The sequence below is a fragment of the Sarcophilus harrisii genome, chromosome 4 (assembly GCF_902635505.1).
Source record: "Sarcophilus harrisii chromosome 4, mSarHar1.11, whole genome shotgun sequence".
Lineage (NCBI taxonomy): Eukaryota > Metazoa > Chordata > Mammalia > Dasyuromorphia > Dasyuridae > Sarcophilus > Sarcophilus harrisii.
Window position 1 is genome coordinate 50,027,466 of NC_045429.1, and position 21,732 is coordinate 50,049,197.

The 21,732-nt window shown below is 37.6% G+C and overlaps 1 protein-coding gene across 3 annotated transcripts in view; it reads left to right on the forward strand.

Moving 5' to 3' along the window:
• Nucleotides 1-4,690, forward strand: part of UAP1 (UDP-N-acetylglucosamine pyrophosphorylase 1) — a 38,958-nt gene extending 34,268 nt beyond the window's left edge. For all 3 annotated transcript variants that reach the window (XM_031936794.1, XM_031936796.1, XM_031936795.1), the window contains 2 exons: nucleotides 2,945-3,011; nucleotides 4,145-4,690. In XM_031936794.1, the coding sequence (XP_031792654.1) occupies nucleotides 2,945-3,011; nucleotides 4,145-4,237 (160 nt within the window). In that variant the 3' untranslated portion in view covers nucleotides 4,238-4,690. The remainder of the gene's footprint in view (nucleotides 1-2,944; nucleotides 3,012-4,144) is intronic.
• The last annotated feature ends 17,042 nt before the right edge of the window (nucleotides 4,691-21,732 follow it).

Genomic DNA, 21,732 nt, shown 5'->3' on the forward strand with positions numbered 1-21,732 from the left:
CTGACAAAGAGTTTTCAGTTAGAACCAGGATACAGCTTCTTCAGCCTTGTATCTAGTATAGGGTGTGAAGAAATCACCATCTTTGCATCTGAAGGGTCAGTTTGATCTTTTTAATGTACTCTGAAGATGTTTAGGTTTGAGTTAGAATTGAAAGCTTTTATGTAAATGTAAAATGAATTGGGAAATGGAAAAACAACTAGAAAAAGGGCCTCTGGGAAAGGAAACTTTAAAAAAAAAAAAAAATATATATATATGGCAGCTATGAAATCAACTTCACTCATGGACTTTCTCCCACCACTGTGGAGTAGTAAACGTGAATTCCATCCAGAGTCCTTTGCCAGTAGTGAATGTTGATGAAGGGCTATCCATCCCTAAGCAAGACTGTTCTCCTGTAAGATGGCAACTATAAGTGAGGAAAAGAGCTCATTGTGTTGGTTTATTTTAGTGAATGATCAGAATGGCTCATTTTGATCTCCTAAAAACATGTTGGCTGGTATACCATCTTCTTGGTTTCTCACTTCAAATTTCTTGTCATTAGGTTTCAGCAGCTATACAAAGAAGAAATGGTTCTTTATGTCTGCTTTGTAGTTTCAAATAATCTCAATTATAATGAGAGTTTGAATATCATTTGATGGCATTAATTTTTTTTAGTACTTAAACCTTTTTAATATCATTTGGGCCAATTAAATGTCATTTAAAATTCCAGAACAGTCATGAGCAGCTGAAACTGTTTTTTCTGTAGTTCATAGGGCCAGAGGACAAGATTGATCAGAAGTGGGGATTAGTGGAGAGAGAAGAGGCAAAATAGGGATAGAGGAAGAAGAGATATTTTTGATAAAAAGAATAATGACATTTCCATTATTCTTTTCATCAAAAATATCTCTTCTTCCTCTACCCCTATTTTGCCTCTTCTGGAAATGTCATTGATGTGAAAAGCATGGATACTAGCAAGTAGAGGGAGCTTCCAATCTGTCAGATGCCAAAGGCTGGGGAATTGTAGCTGCTCTGGTGCCTGTTTCTACCTTGAGATTTTAGGCTCAGTGGTAGTAGCTTCCATCTCCTACTTCTTCACTATATTAGGTAAGTTTATATTTTAAAGTCTGTCCAGTCATTGATCCTGTGTGGTATTTTTTGGCTTCTTAAATCTTTGAACACTTTCAAAGAACATTTTTATGCCTTCTATTTTGTGTACAGCAGTATACTAATCAGTGAGTAAAAACAAAGGGAGCAGAAGAATAGGTTTCTTTGCCTATCAGGAGTTTGCATTTTAGTGGAAAATGAAAAAGTTAAATAATATTACAGAGCTAGATATCATTAAATGTCAACATGAGTAATAAAAATATATGAGCTGGGGTAGTTCAGAGAATAGGAGCTCAGTGTGGTCTAGGTGGTTGGGTAAGACCCCATAGAAAAGATTATCTTTAAAGTTGTGGTGGTATTTGGGAAGACAGAAGGAAAGGGAGTGGACCACTGAATTGGGACAAAAGCACAGTCAATGTTTGGAGAAGGAACATGGCACATTGAGGAGATAAAGACCAAGAAGATAGGTCTGACTTGAGTGGAGAGTTTGCACTGGGCAGTAATAGGAGAGGGAAGGTTGGAAAGGAGTGAGATCATGGAGAGCCTTGCCTGCCAGGCTGTGCAGTCCTGGATGGAGGATGATCAGAAATGAAAGTAAGAACTCTGGCTAGGTTGGCTTATTCCACCAGTGCCTAAGGGCCTTATTTGGATCCAGTCTCATGTCATTGCTGGAGGCACCCTTTGTGCCAGAGTGCCTTAGCATGTGGGCTGCAGCCTTGAGCCTTTGGCACCTCTGGGGCAGTGAGGAGTCCCAGCCTGGGCTTGAGCACAGACCTTCCTAGCTCAGAGGTCAGCTCCAGTCCCTTTTCAGTGTTATCTCTCACCTCAGGTCTTCTGAAACAGTTATGATTCAGTGCCATGAGGTCAGCAGGACATTAAATTCCAGTATTGGGGGTCATTGTCCCCTTGACTTGGCATACCTGCCAGAAGCCAAGAAACCAGAAAGCACTGGCAACATTGTTAGCTTTGATAGCACTTTGATATTTTAGAAACTTGGGGTCTCAAATTGGACTAAACATTAAGTGAATTTATCTAAAAGAAAATGGTGAGTTTGACTTTGTCATTGCAGTGATACTGATAGAGTCAGCCCAAGAACTGCATGAAGGCCTCTGTTAGCCTGAAATACCCAGGCTGTGCTGCTTCTTGGGAAGTAGCCACCGAGAACTGCTTTGGAAGCAAACACGACCAGTTCTTTCCTGTTAGTCAGCCTGGTTTATTTGGGAAACTTGCCATTTGCCCTTTCATTCCCTTCTCTCCAGGAAAGCAGGTACTGAGAAATAGAATAAGGCGTTGGTGACATTTTTTGGCATTCAGAAGAATATTTCTAAACTGTAGGAGAGGATTTAAATATCTCAAGCGTTATCCCAAGCAAGGGGCAACTGAGTGGGACAACGGATAGAGTATCAGGCCTGCAGTCAGGGAAAACTCATTTCCCTGCATTCGAATATGGCCTCCAACACTTTCTAGCTGTGTGACCCTGGGCACATCACTTTACCCAGTTTGCCTCAGTTTCCTCATCAGTAAAATGAGCTTGAGAAAGAAATGGCCAACCACCATAGGATCTCTGCCAAGAAAAAAAGTCATGAAGAGCTGGACACGACTGAAATGACATGTGCCCTGACAGATTTTATGACCAAGATGACAACATATGAAGGCAACTTCTCATGAATTTAGCATTTTTCTATCTAGGATCTATTACTCATGTAAAATGCATTCATTGAATGCATTGTGAATGCAGGTGCTGATGTGACATACATCAGTGAGTTACCTGTGTTGCCTCCCAGACTTCGTGGAGGTTGCAAGTTCTGTCTAGTAAATAAATAGAGTGGTGGAGTTTTTATGTCGATGTTGTTCTCTTTTTTAGATTGAAGGATGCCAATGACCTACCCATTCAGTGTGAAATCTCGCCCCTCGTCTCCTATGCCGGAGAAGTAAGTTCACTAACTACACACTCCCCCCCCCCCCCCCCCCCATTCCTTAGTTTACTTTAGTTTGTGTCCACTCCCAAAAATATCGTAACAACATAGAATCTCAGAGTAAAGAGAATTATACCTTGACAGAAAAGAACTTTGTTATAGGAACAAATTTAAGAAATTACATTTGTCTTAGTTATCCCCCAATACCCCCTCCCTAAAGGACTCTTTACTTTCTGTGTGAAATGGACCCCTTCGGCAGTCTAATAAAACTGATGAATCTCTTCTCGATAATGTCTCTAAATGCATAAAATAAAATCCATAGAGTTATAAAAGAAATCAATTCTAATAAAATACATTATCCCCAGTTTTTTTTTTGTTTAAAACCCCAGGTTATAGATCCCTGCAGCTGCATTCTTTGGCCATTAAAATTCTATGTCAAAATCACAAGCATAGTTTGGTTCTAGTTATCTCTCTAAACTTCTGATCTCCTTTCCTTAATCCCACAATTGAGTTTAGTGCTAGGCATTGTACACATGATATATTGGTGACAAAATTGCTGTGGGATTGGATTGGTCACTGGGGCCAAATTTATTCCAACAATACTTTGTCCTGTTCCCCCCACCCCACCCCCCTATAGTGTTGTTTTAAAATAGCTTATCTTTGGATCTATTGAAGCCTCATATCTTTATCCTTAATAACCCATCTTGTTTAGATGCAGTTCAGTTTTTTAGATCTTGTAAATGGAAAGTTTCTAAAATGCATCAGGTGCTTTGTTCTTACTATGTTCCTTGGCAGCATCCTTCAGGCAGTGTTGTAAGTCTTTGGTCTATTGCTTTCCGAGACCATCTCCTGCTAGAAACAGCCTTGTTGGGTAATGGAGATGGATGGAAAGAATGATTATTGTTCTCTTGAATTTGGAGGCTGACTACAATATAATTATATGCTGATTGCTTCTTTTTTAGTTTTTAAGCTTGTCATATTGAGTGTGTAAATCTGTTTCTGAAACCTGTATTTTTTAGCTTCTCACTGACTTTTCAAGTTTCTGTCCATATGTTAGCCCAGCCTAGGATACCCTGAGTTTAGTTCATTGTTATTGAGATTTGGCTCAGTAAGTTTCCAACTTTGTGTTTCTTTTCCTCCACCCCTAGGGCCTTGAAAGTTACGTGGCAGATCGAGAATTCCATGCCCCTCTAATCATTGATGAGAATGGTGTCCATGAGCTGGTGAAGAATGGCATCTGAACTACTTGGCGGTGCCCTATGTCCATTCGTAATGGGCCAACTGGGAGTGAGTGTAAAGGACAATCACAGAAAGCTGAAGTTTGAGAATTCATCGGGTTAACTGTTTTGCTTGCTGTGTCTACTGCCAATTCCCTGGTGAACTCAGTGGCCAGACTGAAAACAGCAATGTCCTTTTGGATTTTGGCTCATTGAGGTTCTTATTTATATTTTTTTTATTGTACATTTTCTTCCCAGACATGGAAAACATTGGCTCTACAATGAAATTTCTTCTACCTTAAACACCCATCAAAGGTGTTTCTTGATGTCTTACTCAGAATTGAGGAACATTTATTTTTGAAGCTGTATATAGTAATAAACCATTGTACATGAATTGTTTATGTAGTACTAAGTTTGAATTTTATTTTCTCAAACATTACTTTTTATTAAAAAAAACAAACTAGACCATAAAATAAACTCTTCTTATTACTATTGGGTTTTGGATCTTGCAGAAATTATAGTCTTGGAAAAGCACATTAAATCTCAAACCTCATTACTACCTGGCTCATATAAAAAGAGAATATGAAACCTAGAACTTTTATGAACTACCATGGGATAATGTGTGGAGAGAAAAAAGATTCTTCTAGGAAAAGTCATTGAGCAGCAGACTCAGGATTTATTCCTTTTATTTCTTGTGTTACGTTTTTTTTGAGGGGGGATTTATTTTTTTTTAATAATAGCTTTTTATTTTCATAATATATACAAAAAGATAGTTTTCAACATCTATTCTTGCAAAAACCTTGTGTTCCAAGTTTTTAATCCCTTCTCCCATGCCCCTCCATTAGACAGTAATCAACCCAATATGTTTAAAAAAATACATCTTTCCACATTTATCATGTTGCACAAGATAAATCGGATCAAAAAGAAAAAAAATGAAAAAGAAAAAAGCAAGCAAACCAATAAAAAATATAAAAATATTATGTTGTGATCCATTTTCAGTCCCCACAGCATTCTCTCTGCATCATAAGTCTATGAATTGAAAAGAGCCACGTCCATCAAAGTTGATCATCATATAATCTTGTTTTTGCTGTGTACAATTTTCTCTTGGTTCTATTCACTTCACTTAGCATCAGTTCATGTAAGTCTCTCTCCAGGCCTTTCTGAAATCATCTTTCTGATCATTTCCATAACATTCATACACCATAACTTATTTAGCCATTTGCCAACTGATGGGCAGCCACTCAGTTTCCAGTTCCTTGTCACTACAAAAGAGGCTACTACCAACATTTTTGCACAAGTGGGTGCGTTTCCCTTTTTATCATTGGATAAAATTTTTTACATTAAATTTCATTTTATTTTCAGATCTACATTCTCTCCCTCTGACTTCCCCCTGCTCATACTCCAATTGAGAAAGCATGAAAAAAAAATCTTTTACAAACTTGCAAAATCAAGTAACACAAATTCTTGCACTGACCATAATTCACGCCAACGTTTGTCACACCAAATTTATCACTTCTAGTACAAGTTAAGTAACATATTTCACCTTGAGTCCTCTGGACTCATCGTTGGTCGCTCATTGTGTTGATCAGAATACATAAGTCTTTCAAAGTCAGTTTTTAAAAAAATAATATTGCTGTAATTATATAGATTGTCTGCTTACCTCACTTGCATAATTTTCTATAAGGCTTCCCATGTTTCTCTGAAATCATTCCTTTTATCATTTCCTGCAGCATAGTACTATTCTCTGATGTATATATATATATATATATATGTGTGTGTGTGTGTGTGTGTGTGTGTATTTCTACATATCTCAATCTATATCCCAATTTGTTCAGCCATTCCCCACTTGATGAGCACTCCACTGGTTTCCAATTCTTTACTACTACAAAGAAAAATACACAAATATTCTTGTACATATGGGTCCTTCTCTTTATCTGTTTGGGTGATTGGACTAGTAATAATACATTGCTAGGTCAAAAGGTATATGTAGCTTTGGAGGCATAATTTTAAGTTGCTTTTCAGAATTTTACAACTCTACCAACGGTGAATTAATGTACCTGTTTGCCCACAGCCCCTCCAACATTTGTTATTTTCTCTTGTTTGTCATCTGTGTCAATCTGATGTTTTCCCATTCTGAATATTGGTAGATTTACAGAATGTTGATGCTGGAAGGGACCTTAAGGGATTATTTAAATCAGGCCTCATTTTTACAACTAATGAACCAGACTTGGAGATGAAGTGACTTCATCATAAAGAGTTGGTGTAGGAGTAGGATTCAGCTTAAGGAATTAATTGAGCTCCGATGGTTCTTTGGACTTTTGTGACACTGTCTTGCCAAATTTTATCCTAGTTGTCTCCAGTGAATTAAAAAGTTTAACCAGTAATTCTCTATATGCTCCAAGAGGATTTTCTAGATTGTCCATTGACTAGTCTGAAATACAACTTGCATATATTTTTTCTTTTTGGAGACAAGGATTAAGTGGCTTGCCCAGAGTGCTACTAAGTGTCTAAGACTGGATTTGAATTCATGTTCTCTTGACTCCAGGGCCAGTGCTTTATTCACTGCACTCCCCAGCTGCCCCAACTTGTCTGGGTTTTTTAGTCTTTTTTTTTTCCCACATAAAATTTGAATTTAAAAAAATTCCACAAAAAATGCTATATGACTTATATGTATGTGAAAGTTAAAAATTTATTTTTGTGCATACATTAAAGGCTAACCATGTGCCAGTTGCTGGGCTAGGAGCTAGAGAAACAAAGTCAGAACTGAAGTGTGGCTGTCCATCATGAGAAATGGCAACTTCTTTGTGTGGGGTGGTTGAGTGAATATTGAACTTAGATACTTCAGTTCAAATCTGGATTGCCAGATCCTTATGAGATCATGAGAATGTCTCTTAGCCAATTTATTTCTATTAATAAGAGGTTAATTATACTACTTCAATCCTTGCAATAGTTGCATTAGATAATGCATGTAAAACTCTCAACCTGAAGGTGCTGAATAAATATAAACTGATTTTATTGAAGTGTTTTAGGGCCTTTTCAGGCTCAGCACCGGAGATTTTATTTCCATCCTTTGGCCCTGTGGGATCTAATAGGTTTTAACAGATTACTAAATTAGGGTCAGGTGATTTATAGCCATTGATTTCATTTCCATTAGGGATAATGATCTTTTTTGGGGGGATCTCTCATACACATTTTTTTTTATCTTCTTCTTCATTACTACTTAGAGATTTCATGAGATTCTTTCAAAAGAAGAATTAAGTTTCTCATATGAAGGCATCACATTTGTATCTATATGGGTGGGGAGTTGTGGGGGAAGATCAAATGCTTCTGAAGACCTGGAGAGCAAGTCAGATTGAATGTGAGGTAATGTAATGGAATGAATCAATTTTTATTGAGGAACCTCATACATCTGAGAGGTCCCTCAGAGCAGAGGTGTCAGACTCACAGGCCTGGCAAGCAGCCATGCAAAAACAGATTAAAAAGCAATTGGGGGATGTTTAACAAAATAAAAATACAACACAGCTAAGGTTAATTTGTGGTTTTAAAAGTCAATGTGCAGCCTTTGTGGGTCCATTCCTATTTGAATTTGATGCTATTGGCTCAGAGGAATTCTAGTTCATTCCTCTCACTTTACCAGTGAGAACTGAGGTCACCTCAATAATAAATAGCAGGGTGAGAATTTGAACCTGTGGTTTCTGGGTCCTAATTCAGTCCTCTCCACTATCCCACTGCCTTCCAAGACCTGTACTCTATACTTAACTCTTTCCCAATTTTTTACAAAGTCCCTACTGAGAGAATGATAATTATATCCATGTAAGATCATCTTATTGGAAGCAAGCAGAAAAAAATGAGAGTCTTATTTAAAAGGGGTGTGACCTTCAGAAAGGCAATAACCTTCCTGTCACAGAATCTGAGTTGGAAGGGACTTTTTGTTGTTGAGTCACTTCAGTCCTGTCCAATTCTTTCTAACTTAAGGCAACATATATTTATGCAATATAACTTTTAAAAATAATTCAATAGTATTTTATTGATACATGTAAAGAGAGTTTTTAATATTCATTTTTGTAAGACTTTGAATTCCAAATTTTTCTCCCTCTTTCCTTTATTTCCTCTGTCCCCAAGACAGCAAGCAATCTGATATATGTTAAATATGGGAAATTATTTTAAACATGTTTCTATATTTGTTATGTGCAAGAAAAATCAGATTGAAAGGGAAAAAACATGAGAAAGAAAAAAAAACAAGCAAACAATAAAAGGTGAAAATAGTAGGTTTCTATCCACACTTAGTCTTCATAGTTCTGTCTCTGGATGCAGAGGTCATTTTGGGATGCCAAATCTCTTGGGATACAATATAGCTTTAAAGGTTTAAGGTACAGAATCTGAGAGTAAAACTGAAATCTTTTGCATGACTTTCTCAGATATTCTCTTCTCTCCCTTCACTCCCATTATGCTAATCTTTTTCCAGTTGGTAGATTATATTTGTGTTGTATACAGTATATCCTTTTCATTCATTGTGGATTTACTCTGTGTTGTAAACTACTGGACCCCAAATATTCTTCTGGAACAGGAAGTCGAAAAACTTCAGGGTCTGGGACATGTGTTTCACTCTGTGCCACAATCTAATACGAGGAATGAACAAGGCAGTTTGCTCGATCTCCAACTTTCTTAGCTATAAAATGGAACTAATGAAATTTGTACTACCCATCTCCTGGGGTTGTTGCAAATCTTTACATATTGTATTATTGTGAGCTGTTCTTCCTGCACTAAGAACTGTATATGGTAGCTCACACAAATACAATTATAAGGTTTGCAAAGCACTTTACTCATAACCCTGAAAAGTCTGGTCACAGGAGAGGAAGCAATGGCATGAAGATGGTTGAACAGGAGGAGGCAATGGGGGAGATCTGGTTTGGACCAGTGATGGGGAGTTCCCAGGGAAGGAGCTAAACTGGTGGAGGAGAAAAAAAACTGCAAGAAGATGGTGGGAGATCAGAACTCATGATTATCACCCCAAATATAGCTTGATTCTCCCTATTCCTTTCTGTATCTCTGTTGAGTAAAATGTATTTCTATATCCAACTCTGTTTGTGTGTGTATATATATTTTATCCTTTTGTGTCTAGTTCAGATGAAAGTGAAATTTAAGTGTCAGCCACTCCTCCCCTCCTTCTCATTGCTATAAAGATTTCTACTTGGACACCCTTGTTAGGAGAGATCATTTTACCTAACCTTTCTTGCTCTTTCCTCTCCAAATGTTTTTTCTCTTCTCCTGTTCCTTTCTTTTGTTAAGATTATCAAGTCATAACAGAACCACTCTTAGACCTTCTAATTTGATTCCTATGAATCCTGATGATAATATGGTTCAGAGAGGACACATGCATCTTTCCCCCATATTAGAATAGTAATTGAACTTGCTTTTAGGGAATACCCTTCTTGGGACACTAATCCATCATTAGTGAAATGATCCAACCATTCTGGAGAGCAATTTAGAACAATGTCCAAAGGATTATTACTGGGTCTGGATCCTTAAAGAGATCAAAAAAGAGGGCAAAGGAGCCACAAAAATATTTGTTGCAGCTCTTTTGTAGTGGAAAGGAATTTTTTTAAAAATTTATTTAATAGCCTTTTATTTACAGGTTATATGCATGGGTAACTTTACAGCATTAACAATTGCCAAACCTCTTGTTCCAATTTTTCACCTCTTACCCCTCACCCCTCCCCCAGATGGCAGGATGACCAGTAGATGTTATATATATTAAAATATAAATTAGATACACAATAAGTATACATGACCAAACCGTTATTTTGCTGTATAAAAAGAATCGGACTCTGAAATATTGTACAATTAGCTTGTGAAGGAAATCAAAAATGCAGGTGGGCATAAATATAGGGATTGGGAATTCAATGTAATGGTTTTTAGTCAGCACCCAGAGTTCTTTCTCTGGGCGTAGCTGGTTCAGTTCATTACTGCTCCATTGGAAATGATTTGGTTGATCTCGTTGCTGAGGATGGCCTGGTCCATCAGAACTGGTCATCATACAGTATTGTTGTTGAAGTATATAATGATCTCCTGGTCCTGCTCATTTCACTCAGCATCAGTTCGTGTAAGTCTCTCCAGGCCTTTCTGAAATCATCCTGTTGGTCCATTTCTTACAGAACAGTAATATTCCATAATATTCATATACCACAATTTATTCAGCCATTCTCCAACTGATGGGCATCCATTCAGTTTCCAGTTTCTAGCCACTACAAAGAGGGCTGAGTGGAAAGGAATTAGAAATCTCATAGATACCCATCAATTGGGGAAAGGCTGGATAAGCTGTAGTATTCGAATATAATGGAATATTATTGTTCTGTAAGAAATGATGAGCAAGCAGATTTCAGAAAAGTCTGGAAAGACTTACATGAACTGATGTTGAGGGAAATGAGCAAAACCAGGAGAACATTATATACAGTAATAGGAAGATTGTGTGATAATCAACTATAATGGACTTGGCTCTTTTAAAAAATACAATGAACTAAGACACAATTCCAAGAGACTTGGGATGTAAAATGTTATCTATTTCCAGAAAAATAACTCGGGAGACTGAATATGGAGTGAAACATCCTATTTTCTCTTTTTGTTGTTTTTCTTTCTTTCTCTTGGTTTTTCCTTTTTGTTCTGATTTTTCTTCCACAACATGGCTAATATAGAAATATGTTTAAAATGATTGTACATATATAACTTATATCAGATTATTTGCTGTTTTGGGAAGAGAGAGGTAAAGGAGAGGAAAAGTATGAAACTCAAAATCTTATAAAAATGAATGTTGAAAAGTATCTTTACATGTAATTGGGGAAAAAATTATTATGTGAAAAAAAAGAATGCCCATTCCTTGTCTGGGCACAAGTGTATTCCCTAAGATGGAGTTACTCAACATCATGGATGGAGGTAGTCTCCTTTGATTGAGTAATTGAAGGGTTGTATCTTTAAAATCATAAGCCTGAAACAGTCTCTTTCTAACTTGTGTCCTTTCCCATGAGCTGCTTTCTTTTGTATCCAGAAGGTGAAAATAACAGTTACCCAACATTGTGGGGAGGGATGATTTGAAATGGTAAGAGAGATAGGACTTCTATCTCCTATATCTTCTTTTATTTTGGCTCCAAGAAATGGGTCTGGAGGTATTTGTTTTTTGTTCTGTTTCATTTGTTTGCAGTTTCAAGTGCCAACAGAGCTATGGGTACCTTAAAGCTAGGGATGGTGTACTTAGCCAATTCAGCAGGGAGTTCCAAGAAGCCAGAGTGCTTGGGACTCAAGTCTGGGTGGGGAAGTTAATTTGGAACTGGGACTGGGTTTTATAGGAACTGACCTAAGTTGTGAATCTTACCTCTTGTCCTCTATAGGGTATTATAAAAGAGGAGGAAGAATTATAATTCCCATATTGTGGGGGAATAAATTTATTATTTGTGATTATATCTTGAGTAAATATTTCCTTGAGAAATTCAATCTGTTAGTGACTAAATGGAACTGAGGTTGCAGAGGACTCCCCCGTCTCTTGCACCTCCCACTTTTGAGAAAACAAGGTCCGTTCTAGTGGAACTACTTGCTGAAAGACTATACAAATCCCAAACCCTTTAAGGGTACCTAGGGAAGGGGTAAAATATAACTTATGGGACTCAGGCAGTGGGTGCCAAGGTTGACAGTGTTACATTAATAAATGCTTGTTGACTGACTAACTGGCATGAGATCCCAAATTATCTGTGCATAAATTATATATGGCTGCCCTGGAAATCTCAGCTTGTATCTTTGTTCTTTTTGCTCCTCTCAGTACATTAGAATTCAGTTTTCTGAAGCTATTGCCAACATCCTTGTTGTCAGTTCACCCCTAACCTTTGGGCTCCTAGACTGGCCAGAGAGTTACTTTGGATCACTGACATTAGAGGAAGGCAGGAAGCAAAAAAAGAAAAAGAAAAAGAAAAAAGAGGGAGAAAAAGAAAGAAAAAAAGAGAAGGAAAAGGAAAAAAAAAGCGGTTTGAGATGGAATTTGTGGGCACCTCTGAGTGAAAGTGAATGTGTTCTGGAGTAATGAGTATAAAATGTGTAACTCAAGCAGATCTTATTACTTGATTTAAAAATTTTTATTTTATTAACACATGCAGTATAAGTTAGTTCCTGTGAGTCAGACACATGTCATTAGTTTGAGGCTTGTCTTAGGTTGGCTTACTGAGGAGTAATCATTTCTGCCCCAGATAGGTTTGGTGCTGTTCAGCAGAGGGCAGCAGATCCACATTGATTGGGAAAAACTCTTCAGATACAATCCAAAAGTAATGTATCAAATTGCTATGGAGCTGGAAAAAGACCTTATGGATATCTAGTCCAAACTGAGTTCTCTCTAACTCCCATTTTCTGGAACTGGTCTTGTGTTTTTATTGATACAGGAAACCCCCTCTTTCAAAGTGATTTGTCCCAGTTTGGAGAAGTCCCAAGACAGTGGGAGGCTGCTACCTTGCTCTCCCTTTCTCACAACTTTCCTTTGAAAGATAAAGAATCTTGAGGACCATAAAAGGGAACAGATTTGGCCTAAGGTAAATAGGTAATTAGTATAGGACCTGGTGCAGTACTCAGATTTTTTTGTTTTCTAGTCCAGCTAAGTTTCCATCTTAACTTTTTCTGGTTTAGGGGCTTAGGAAAGAAGCAAGAACTCAACATATCTTTTTCTTTAGTGGGAAGGGAAGGATCTCAATATAGGAAAGCTTCCTGCTTTAGTTTCTGCTGAAGTTTGTAAACCAGGCTAGGCAAACTCCTAAGATATCAAGCAGCATCTTGGTCAGAGCATCCTGGAGCCATTGTTCCTTTCAGCCCTCCTGAAGAGTGTCTCGTGTGGGGGAAGATTTGTAACCCCATAGATTTTCAAGCATATGCCCAATTGCTCTCTAGGGCAATCCTAATAAGTCTCCTTAAATCTGTGATTTTGTCATATTCTAATGGGATCAGAGAATGTTAGAGCTAGAAAATACCTTAAAACTCTTTTAGTGTGGTTCTTTCATTCGACAGCTTAAGGAAACATCTCCTCAGAGAAAACGAAAGACAAAGTTATAATTTGAACCCAGATTCTCTTACTCAAAAATCCAATGTTTTTCTCCTATGACACATATTTGGAGAAAAAGAGTCCAAACCAATTTTTCCCCCCACTCTTAAATATGTTTTGCTATATTTGCTATAGAAATGAAAATAAATTAAAAATGAAAGTGTGGAAAATTAGCAATTTTGAAGTAATTTATTTTGAATTTCCTTAGTAATCACAAGAAGGAACTTTTAAAAAATTTGTTTAATATTTTATGATGGTTCCTAATGGAATAGCAGGGCAAAATATGTAATTCAACCTAACTTCAAGGTTGCAATATGCTGCCACATGAATAAAATCAAGCTGACCGCTGATTTTTTCCTGTTGACTTGGAAAAAAATAATGGTGAGGAGAAGGAAGGTGTCTGAGACTATGAGCCTGGCTGAGTTAGCAGGGGCAATTACGGCAGAACTTGTCTAGTTTAGATTCTGGGAAACCATTCTTCCATGGTCCTGGTGTCTGTCCTAGTCATCAGTATGTGTCAGTTTTCCCTGACAGTGGAAGCCTTCACATGTGGATGGTTACAAAAGAGATCAAGGCAAAGAAAACGTCCCTCTGAAATGACTGAAGTAGTTCTTCTTCCTCATTTCAATCTAGCATTTGAACTTAAACCTCAAAAGATTTAAAGTCTCAACATATATTTGCCTTTTGACAACTCTATGGTCAACAGTTATTTGGGGACAGTCTTAGCTGCTGGAGGCTGAAACTAATTGTTGATCCAACTCTACCTGGAACAGAACTTCTTTACCTGAAGCTCCTGGATGGATTCAGGGGACCTTTGAACTTGGATGGGAAAAAAAATCCATCTTTATTGCTATTTATATTTAAATTAAATTTAGCAATGTCCTTTTATTTAAGTTTTTTTTTTGCCCTGAGGCAAAAAAGTTTAAGTGACTTGCCCAGGGTCATACAGCTAGGAAGTGTCAAGTGTCTGAGGCCAGATTTGAACTCAGGTCTTCCTGACTTCAGGGTTGGTGCTCTATCCACAAGCCTATTTGTGGTTTTCTTGGCAAAGATACTGGAATGGTTTGTTATTTCTTTCTCCAGGTTATTTTGCAGATGAGGAAACTGAGGCAAACAAGGTTAAAAGTGACATGCCCAGGGTCACACTGATAATAAGTGTCTGAGGTTGGATTTGAATTTATGAGAATGAATCTTCCTCACTCTAAACCCAGTGCTTTATCCACTGTACCACCTAGCAGCCCATTGTTTTTAGACAACGGCCCAATATGATAGAATAGCCGCTGAAGCCAACATAATGTTGGATACCTCCAGGAAGGATATGAAAACAAAACAGTAAATGTTTGACATCCTTCTGCAAAACTTTGTCTTGGGTAATTCAGTTTTTTTTTTTGTCTAAAAACCTAAATTGGCAAGATATGACAGTTGAAGATGGGGCAGAGAGAGGTGACTTGGGAGACAGAGTGGTGTAATAACAAGAACCCTGAGTCAGTTGGATGTTCAGGATTCAAATCTCAGGTCTGATTCTTAATATCAACAACATCATTTAACCTAGAAGTATATCTCAGTTTTCTTCTCTGTAAAATGAATGGCTCAGACCAGAGAACCTCTAAGATCACTTTCAACTCAAAATGTTTATGATTCAATCACTATAAAAATAGAATAATGTATAGAATAAGACAGGCAATAAGCATTTACTAAAGGCATTGTGCTAAGCATTGTGGTACTGGGCTAATAAAATGTATTACTTTCCTGAAAATGGTTACAAACATTTGGACTTATTATGATGGATGGTTAATGTAGATTAAAAAAAAAAAGTTAGTCCCTAGCAAACTGGTTCAGTGGATAGAATGCTAGACCTATAGTCTTTCCTGATTAAATTCAAATTCTGTTTCAAACACTTACTAGCCATATGATCCTGGACAAGTCACAACCTCTATTTAGTTTCCTTACATGTAAAACAGGGGTAATAATAACATCTGCCTCCCAGGGTTGTTATGAGGATAAATGACATAATGTTTATCACTAGTTTAGCAAATGTTAGCTATTATTATTATTGTCAGGATTTTGATGAAAATGAGATAGTATCTATAAAGCACATAATGAATATTAAAGTATGATATGGATACCAGCTGTTGTTATTATTAGTGAAAGAGAGACCTTTTAGTATATAATGCATTATATGCTATACTATATATATACATATACATATATATACATATATATATATATATATATATATATATATACTATATATACTATAGCATTATATAGCTCTGAGTCAAATGAGCCCTTTGCACTTAAACTTCCAATACTGGCACGGAAGGAGACAATCCTATTTTTGCACCAAATGTTCCTTGAATCTGAAGTACGATAAAATTCTGATCTAGTTGGAATATAGATCTAATCCCATTGCATCAACTCTTTTATTTTTTGAATGGGGCTGATATGAATCAATTAACAGCCTGCTTAGAACATGGAAGAATTAAGAACATAGAAGGAAATATTAGGAGAAATTAAGATGTCTTTTTATACCCATCCTTAATTTATTTAGAGCTTGACATGACAACTGCTTTATCTCCTTCTAATCCAACCTCCTACTTTTACAGAGAAGGAAACTGAGGACCAAGAAAGCTGAGTAATTTGTAAAAAAGTTACATGGTGTGTTATATGAATGAATTACACTTTGTATGATTAAGTATCTTTGGTTAATCAGCCTTTGGTCTGCCTAGCATAGAAAAATCTCCCTCCATGTCCTAGACAGATAAATTTGTCAATCTTAGAAACGTGCAATGAGGATATATAGTATGGTAGTTCAAAGGCGGTAAGTTGACAGTTGTATGGGTAAAGCTAAAACTTTCATTTCCTGGATCAGAGATTTGAAGATCTGGTCTACTACTAATGGAGGGAGTATGGTCTAATGGCCACACTTTGGATCTGGATTTGAGTCTCAGCTCTGGTATTATCTCTGCTTCTAAGTTTCCCCATCTGTAGAATAAGTGTAATAATACATTTTCTACTGACTTCATTGGATCAGTTTGAGAGCCAAACAAGTTAATGTTCATAAAACACTTTGTAAATAAAAAAAATGCTATAGAAAATTTTCCATAGCATGCTAGAATTAATAACCTTGTTCTACAGCTTCCTGTCTTTCTTGGACCATCTATGGGAGATCTTGCCTACTCCTAAGTCAGAAAATTTCTCCTTGGGCAGTTAAAATGATACCACTAGCTCTAAGACTCTTCCCCACCCTTGCTTCAGAAGTCTATCTGTGCCTTTAGGGCTGGAGGAGCTGCTATAAAATCTTTGGCACATTATAGAAACAACTGTCTGGACCAGGAGCAGTAATTGCTTTCTTTTATCTCAGGACTAGTTTCTTCATTGTCCCTTTAATCTTATGGAAATTAACCGAGTAAAGGCAGGAGCTCCCTCCTCTTGCGATAGCATAGAACATCATAGCTGGAAATACGTGTGAGAGATGAATCGGTCGATAAATATTTATTAGACTCCCACTGCATGTTGGGCACTGTGCTAAGGGCTGGACATGCAAAGAAAGGGAGAAATCATTTCATATAATCATAACTGGGAGGGACCTTAGAGGTTATTTGATCCATCTACCACATTTTGCAGACAAGGAAACAAACCCAAAGAGGTGAAATTATTTCTCCCAAGTTACAAGACCACTTAGTGGCAGAGTTGAATAACTATTTCCCCCCCAACCCTATAATTATCCAGTGTAGACAACTTTAAATGGCTCCACTGTCCTACACACTCTTGAAGCTGCTTATCTAAATAAACCTCCCCAAGTGTTTGCCAGATGAATGGAGAGGCCCCAATTCTGGCCTTACTTTCCTGCTGGGATGGATGGGATTCAGTCTGGCAGCCCTGGCACGGAGCCTGAAGCTGCTGGGCAAAAGACAGTCGAATGACCAATCTCTCTCCCTCTCAATATTGGACTGAAGTTGTTGCTATGCTGAGTCAAAACAAAAAGGAGGGAGCGGAAGGAGGTGACTTAGAGGAGGAAATAGAATGAACTGTTGGTCCGGCTCCTGCCCTCTGAGTAAGATGCCGGCTGGGCCCACTGACTCATTGGTGCTATGGCTCCTGGCAGCAGCCTGTGCTGCCACTGATGTTCTGAGTGCAGGTGATCATTTTAAAAGGATTGAAGGCTGATTGATGTGGATGGGGGCATTACTAAGCCACGCCAGCAAGACCACGGATTGAGGCTCCTGCTGAAGCTTTTCTTGGTTAGCTCTGCTGAGCTTTGACATCTGGGATAGGGAAGGACTGCAGGGACTGATTAGTTCCATCTTTGTCTCAAAAGGAATCTCATCTACTATAAATCTAAGCTTTATGTGAAGATCTCCAATAATGGGAGAGGGAGAAAAAGAAGGGAGAGGCTGGAAGAAAGAGAAGAGGGAGAAGGGAAAGGGAGAGAAAGGAGAAAAGAGAGAAAGATAGGAGAATGAGGAAAAAAGGAGAGAGAAAAAGAAGAGAGGACAGGAGAAAAGGAGGAGATAAAGCAGACAAGAGGGAGATGAAGAGGGAAAAGGAGAAAGGAATGGGATGAGAGGGAAGAGAGAAGAGAAGAAAGAGGAGAAAGTGAGAGAGGAGAGACAGAAGGAGAGTAAGAGAAGAAAAGAGGATGGAGAGAAGAAGAGGGGAGAGGGAAAAGGGAGAGAAAAGAAGGAAGAGAAAGAAGAATAAAGGGATGGAAAGAGAAAGAAGGAAAGGCAGAAGACTAGCAGGAGGCAGAGGGGAAGAGGGAGAAAAATAGGGGGAAAGAGAGAGAAAAGGGGGAGAGGGAATGACTAATTGAATAAAAGATCAACCTAAGCATTATCAAGGTCAAATACAAATCGACTAATGTCATTCTACCCCTTAATACAATACATAAAACTTAGAAAGTGGAGTGGATTCATTTCCAATGTGAATTTAACTTTGTCTGAATATCATTAGAGGCACCCTTACAATCTGTGATTTGTCTGATAGGGTTAAAGGCACGCAGATACTCTAATACTTTATTGTTGGATTGCTACAAGTATTTTGGAGAATATGGTAATTTGCAAAATTTCTTGTATTCTCAGTATTGGTGCTTCTATCTACCACTGCTCTCTACCCACTCTGATTGGAGAATAGAGCTATGAACTCCCAAACTTCCAATTATGGAGGGGGTTGAGGACAGCCATTGACTAATTTCCTACCCATTGACTTTCTTTTGCCCTTCTTTGATTTCTCCAGCGTGCCCTTCCTCAAGGTGCCTTCTTTATTCCCCTATTTTTTCACTTTCTTTTGTGTGTTGTCTTTCCCCATTCGATTGTAAGCTCTTTCTTATCTATATTTCCCAAAGCTTGAAAGAGTACCTGGCATAGAGCAGGTGCTTAATAAATGCTTATTGGCTGGTTTTTGTACCATAAATTCTTTCTATTAGAACTCTATCTCCAAAAAAAATTTTTTTTAAAGGGGGAAAAAAACCCCAGTGATCTGCACAAAAATATTATGAGCTTTGCCTGATTTCAACTCTAAAGAACAAGCTGCCCCTCCCTGGATAAGCTCATTATTTCTAATCTCATCTTTTGTTGCTGACTCACTTCATCCTGACCCACTCTGACTCTTTGTGACCCCATCTGGGGTTTTCATGGCAAAGATACTAGAATAGTTTGCCATTTCCTTCTCCAGCTTTAATCTCATCACCTTGCTGCTAACTCCAATTTTGGCTTCCACCTCCCTCAGGCTCCTCTCTCTTTCTATATAAAAGGCAGAAATTGTACTTTCAACTCCCCCCACTTTGTATCTACAACTCTTCGTGGTTTTAATCCATGGAACCAGATACTTTCTGGGGTCTCTCCCCTCCCCTCCCTTTCTCCAGCTTCATTTTGTATGTCATCTTCCTCCATTAGGTTACAGGTTCCTTGAGGGCAGAGTTCACTATGTAGTGTACCTGCCTATGTCTAAATATTGGAAAATAATTGAATACTTTCATTCTATAAGTTATATTTATTACAATATAATTTCATTCTTATAATTCTATAAGAAACTGGGAATTTCAAGAAGTAAAAAGGAAGAGGGGGAGCTTTATAGGCATAAGGGACAATCTTTGAGAGCAGGGACTATCTTTAGCTTTTCTTTGACTACAATGCCTGGCACTTAGTATGCATTTAATAAAAATTTATTGACTCACTGAGAGAGAGGGTACAGTGTGAGGAATAGCAAGAAAGCCAAGTCTGGCTGGATTGTGGTATGTATGAAAAGGAGTAATGTGTAATAAGATTGCAGAGTTAAATTGGAACCAATTTATGGAAGGTTTTAAATGCAAAACAGAAGAGTTTAAATTTATCTAGAATAATAAGGAAACCACTGGATTTTATTAAGTAGGACTGTGATATCATCAGATTTGAACCTTAGGAAAATTACCTTGGTGATTGTGTAGAGGGGAAATTGGAATGGGGAGAGGATGGAGGCAAGAGAGATCAACTGGGAAGTTATTGCAATAGATGAGTCAAGGGGCAGCTAGGTAATGCAGTGGATAGAAAATCAGTCCTGAAGTCAGGAGGACCCGAGTTCAAATTTGACCTCAGACACTTAACATTTCCTAGATGTGTGACCCTGGGCAAGTACTTAACCCCGATTGCCTCAGGAAAAAAAAATCAAAAGTCAAAAAGGTGATTAGGGAGGATGATGACTCTGACTAGACAGATGAGGAGGTATGTGAAAGATCCTGTGGAGATAGAAAGTTTGACTACCAATTGAATATGTGTGACGAGTCAAAAGATGAGTAGTAATGAAGTTTCTAACTTAGAATAGTGGTACCTTGAACAGTTATGGGAAATAATGGAAATGGATTTTGGGTAAACACAACAGATCTCCAGTGGCTAAAAACAAACCCTTCTTTCTAACCTTTATTGCTTCCTTTCTCATCCTCAGACGCCTTGTCTCTCTTCCTGATCCCTACATCAATGTCCTATTCCATATCTGCCCACTTTTTCCACTGTGTCCCTGGGAACTAACGATAATGAACACACTTTATTTTAGATCACGTCATTGCAAAGTCTTTCCATCTTTTGTTTTTCACTGAGACCCACTTCCTTTCAATGATAACAAATCCTTGGGTTCCCTTTCCAATTATAATTGTACTTCTTTCATACCTTTGATCTCATTAGTCCTGATGGGGAATGTAACACATTGCTACTTCCAAACTCTCCTTTTCTCTTTTGAATTTTACTCTATCTAAATTTAATATTGTTATGATTATTTCCTGATGACCCTTCAAAAACCTTCTTCTTCCCTTTTCAATGAGTTCAGAGGTTGGTTCAGTAGCTCTGACCACCCTTATACTAATGAAATTCAATATACATGTTAATGTTCCCTTACATACCCTAACCTCCCAGTTCCACAATCTGCTCACCTCCCATGACCTATCACTCTTATTCCATTCTGCTTTAGTTACACTTCAGTAGGTTACACCCTTGAACTTGTTACCGCTCACAAACCCACAAATATTCCCCTTTCATGATCAAGAACTCTGAAATTCCTTTTTCTGATCACAACTTTCTATCATTCTCTCTCTTTATTCTACTCCTAAAATTATTGTTAGTTCTTATTGTGACTCCAATTCTTTCATCTTTCAGCATTTTATCAAGGCATTTGTTTTGTTCTGTTTATGTTATACTCCTTTTCCAATCTAGACCTAGGGGGAAGGTAATAAGATTCATTTGGATGTATTGTATTTGAGATTCCATGAGAAAAATGGGTGGAGATGCCTGCTAAATAGTTGGTGACGCAAGAAAAGAGTAGGTATATAGACCTGGAAGTCATCTGCATAGAGATGAATTCATTGGAGTTGAGAAGAAAAGAGGGAGACAGAAAGACAGGCAGATAAGAAAGGATAGGAGCCAGGTCAGAGAATTGGGAAATGTGGTAATAATAGCTAGGATTTATTACTGTGCTTTAAGGTTTGCAGAGTGTTTCATGTATATTATCTAACTGGTTCCTCATAGCAACCATGGGATAAAGGTACTATTATCTTCTCCAAAGTAAAATGAGGAAATTGAGATTTAGAGGTTAAGTGATTTTCCCAGTGTCCCACAACTAGTGAGTGCTTGCTATATGATTCACACTCAGTCTCCTGACTCCCAATTCAGCAAGCTAATCCTTCTGCTATTATTCAAGTTGCCTAATCTATGCTTGATCCATCAATGATTATTTATTAATTACTTTTATGTGTCCTATAAGCATTGGTAATACAGAGGGAAAAGGGTAATAGCCCTACCTTCAGAGAGCTATATATAGAATATGTTCATATATAATATATTATTATGTATGATATCATACACATTGCATATTATGTTATTATATATAGGTACATAAATCAATAAAATTTCTGTTTGCCTTAGCTTCTTCAACTATAACTTGAGGATAATAATAGTATTTACTTCACAGGGTTGTTGTGAAAATC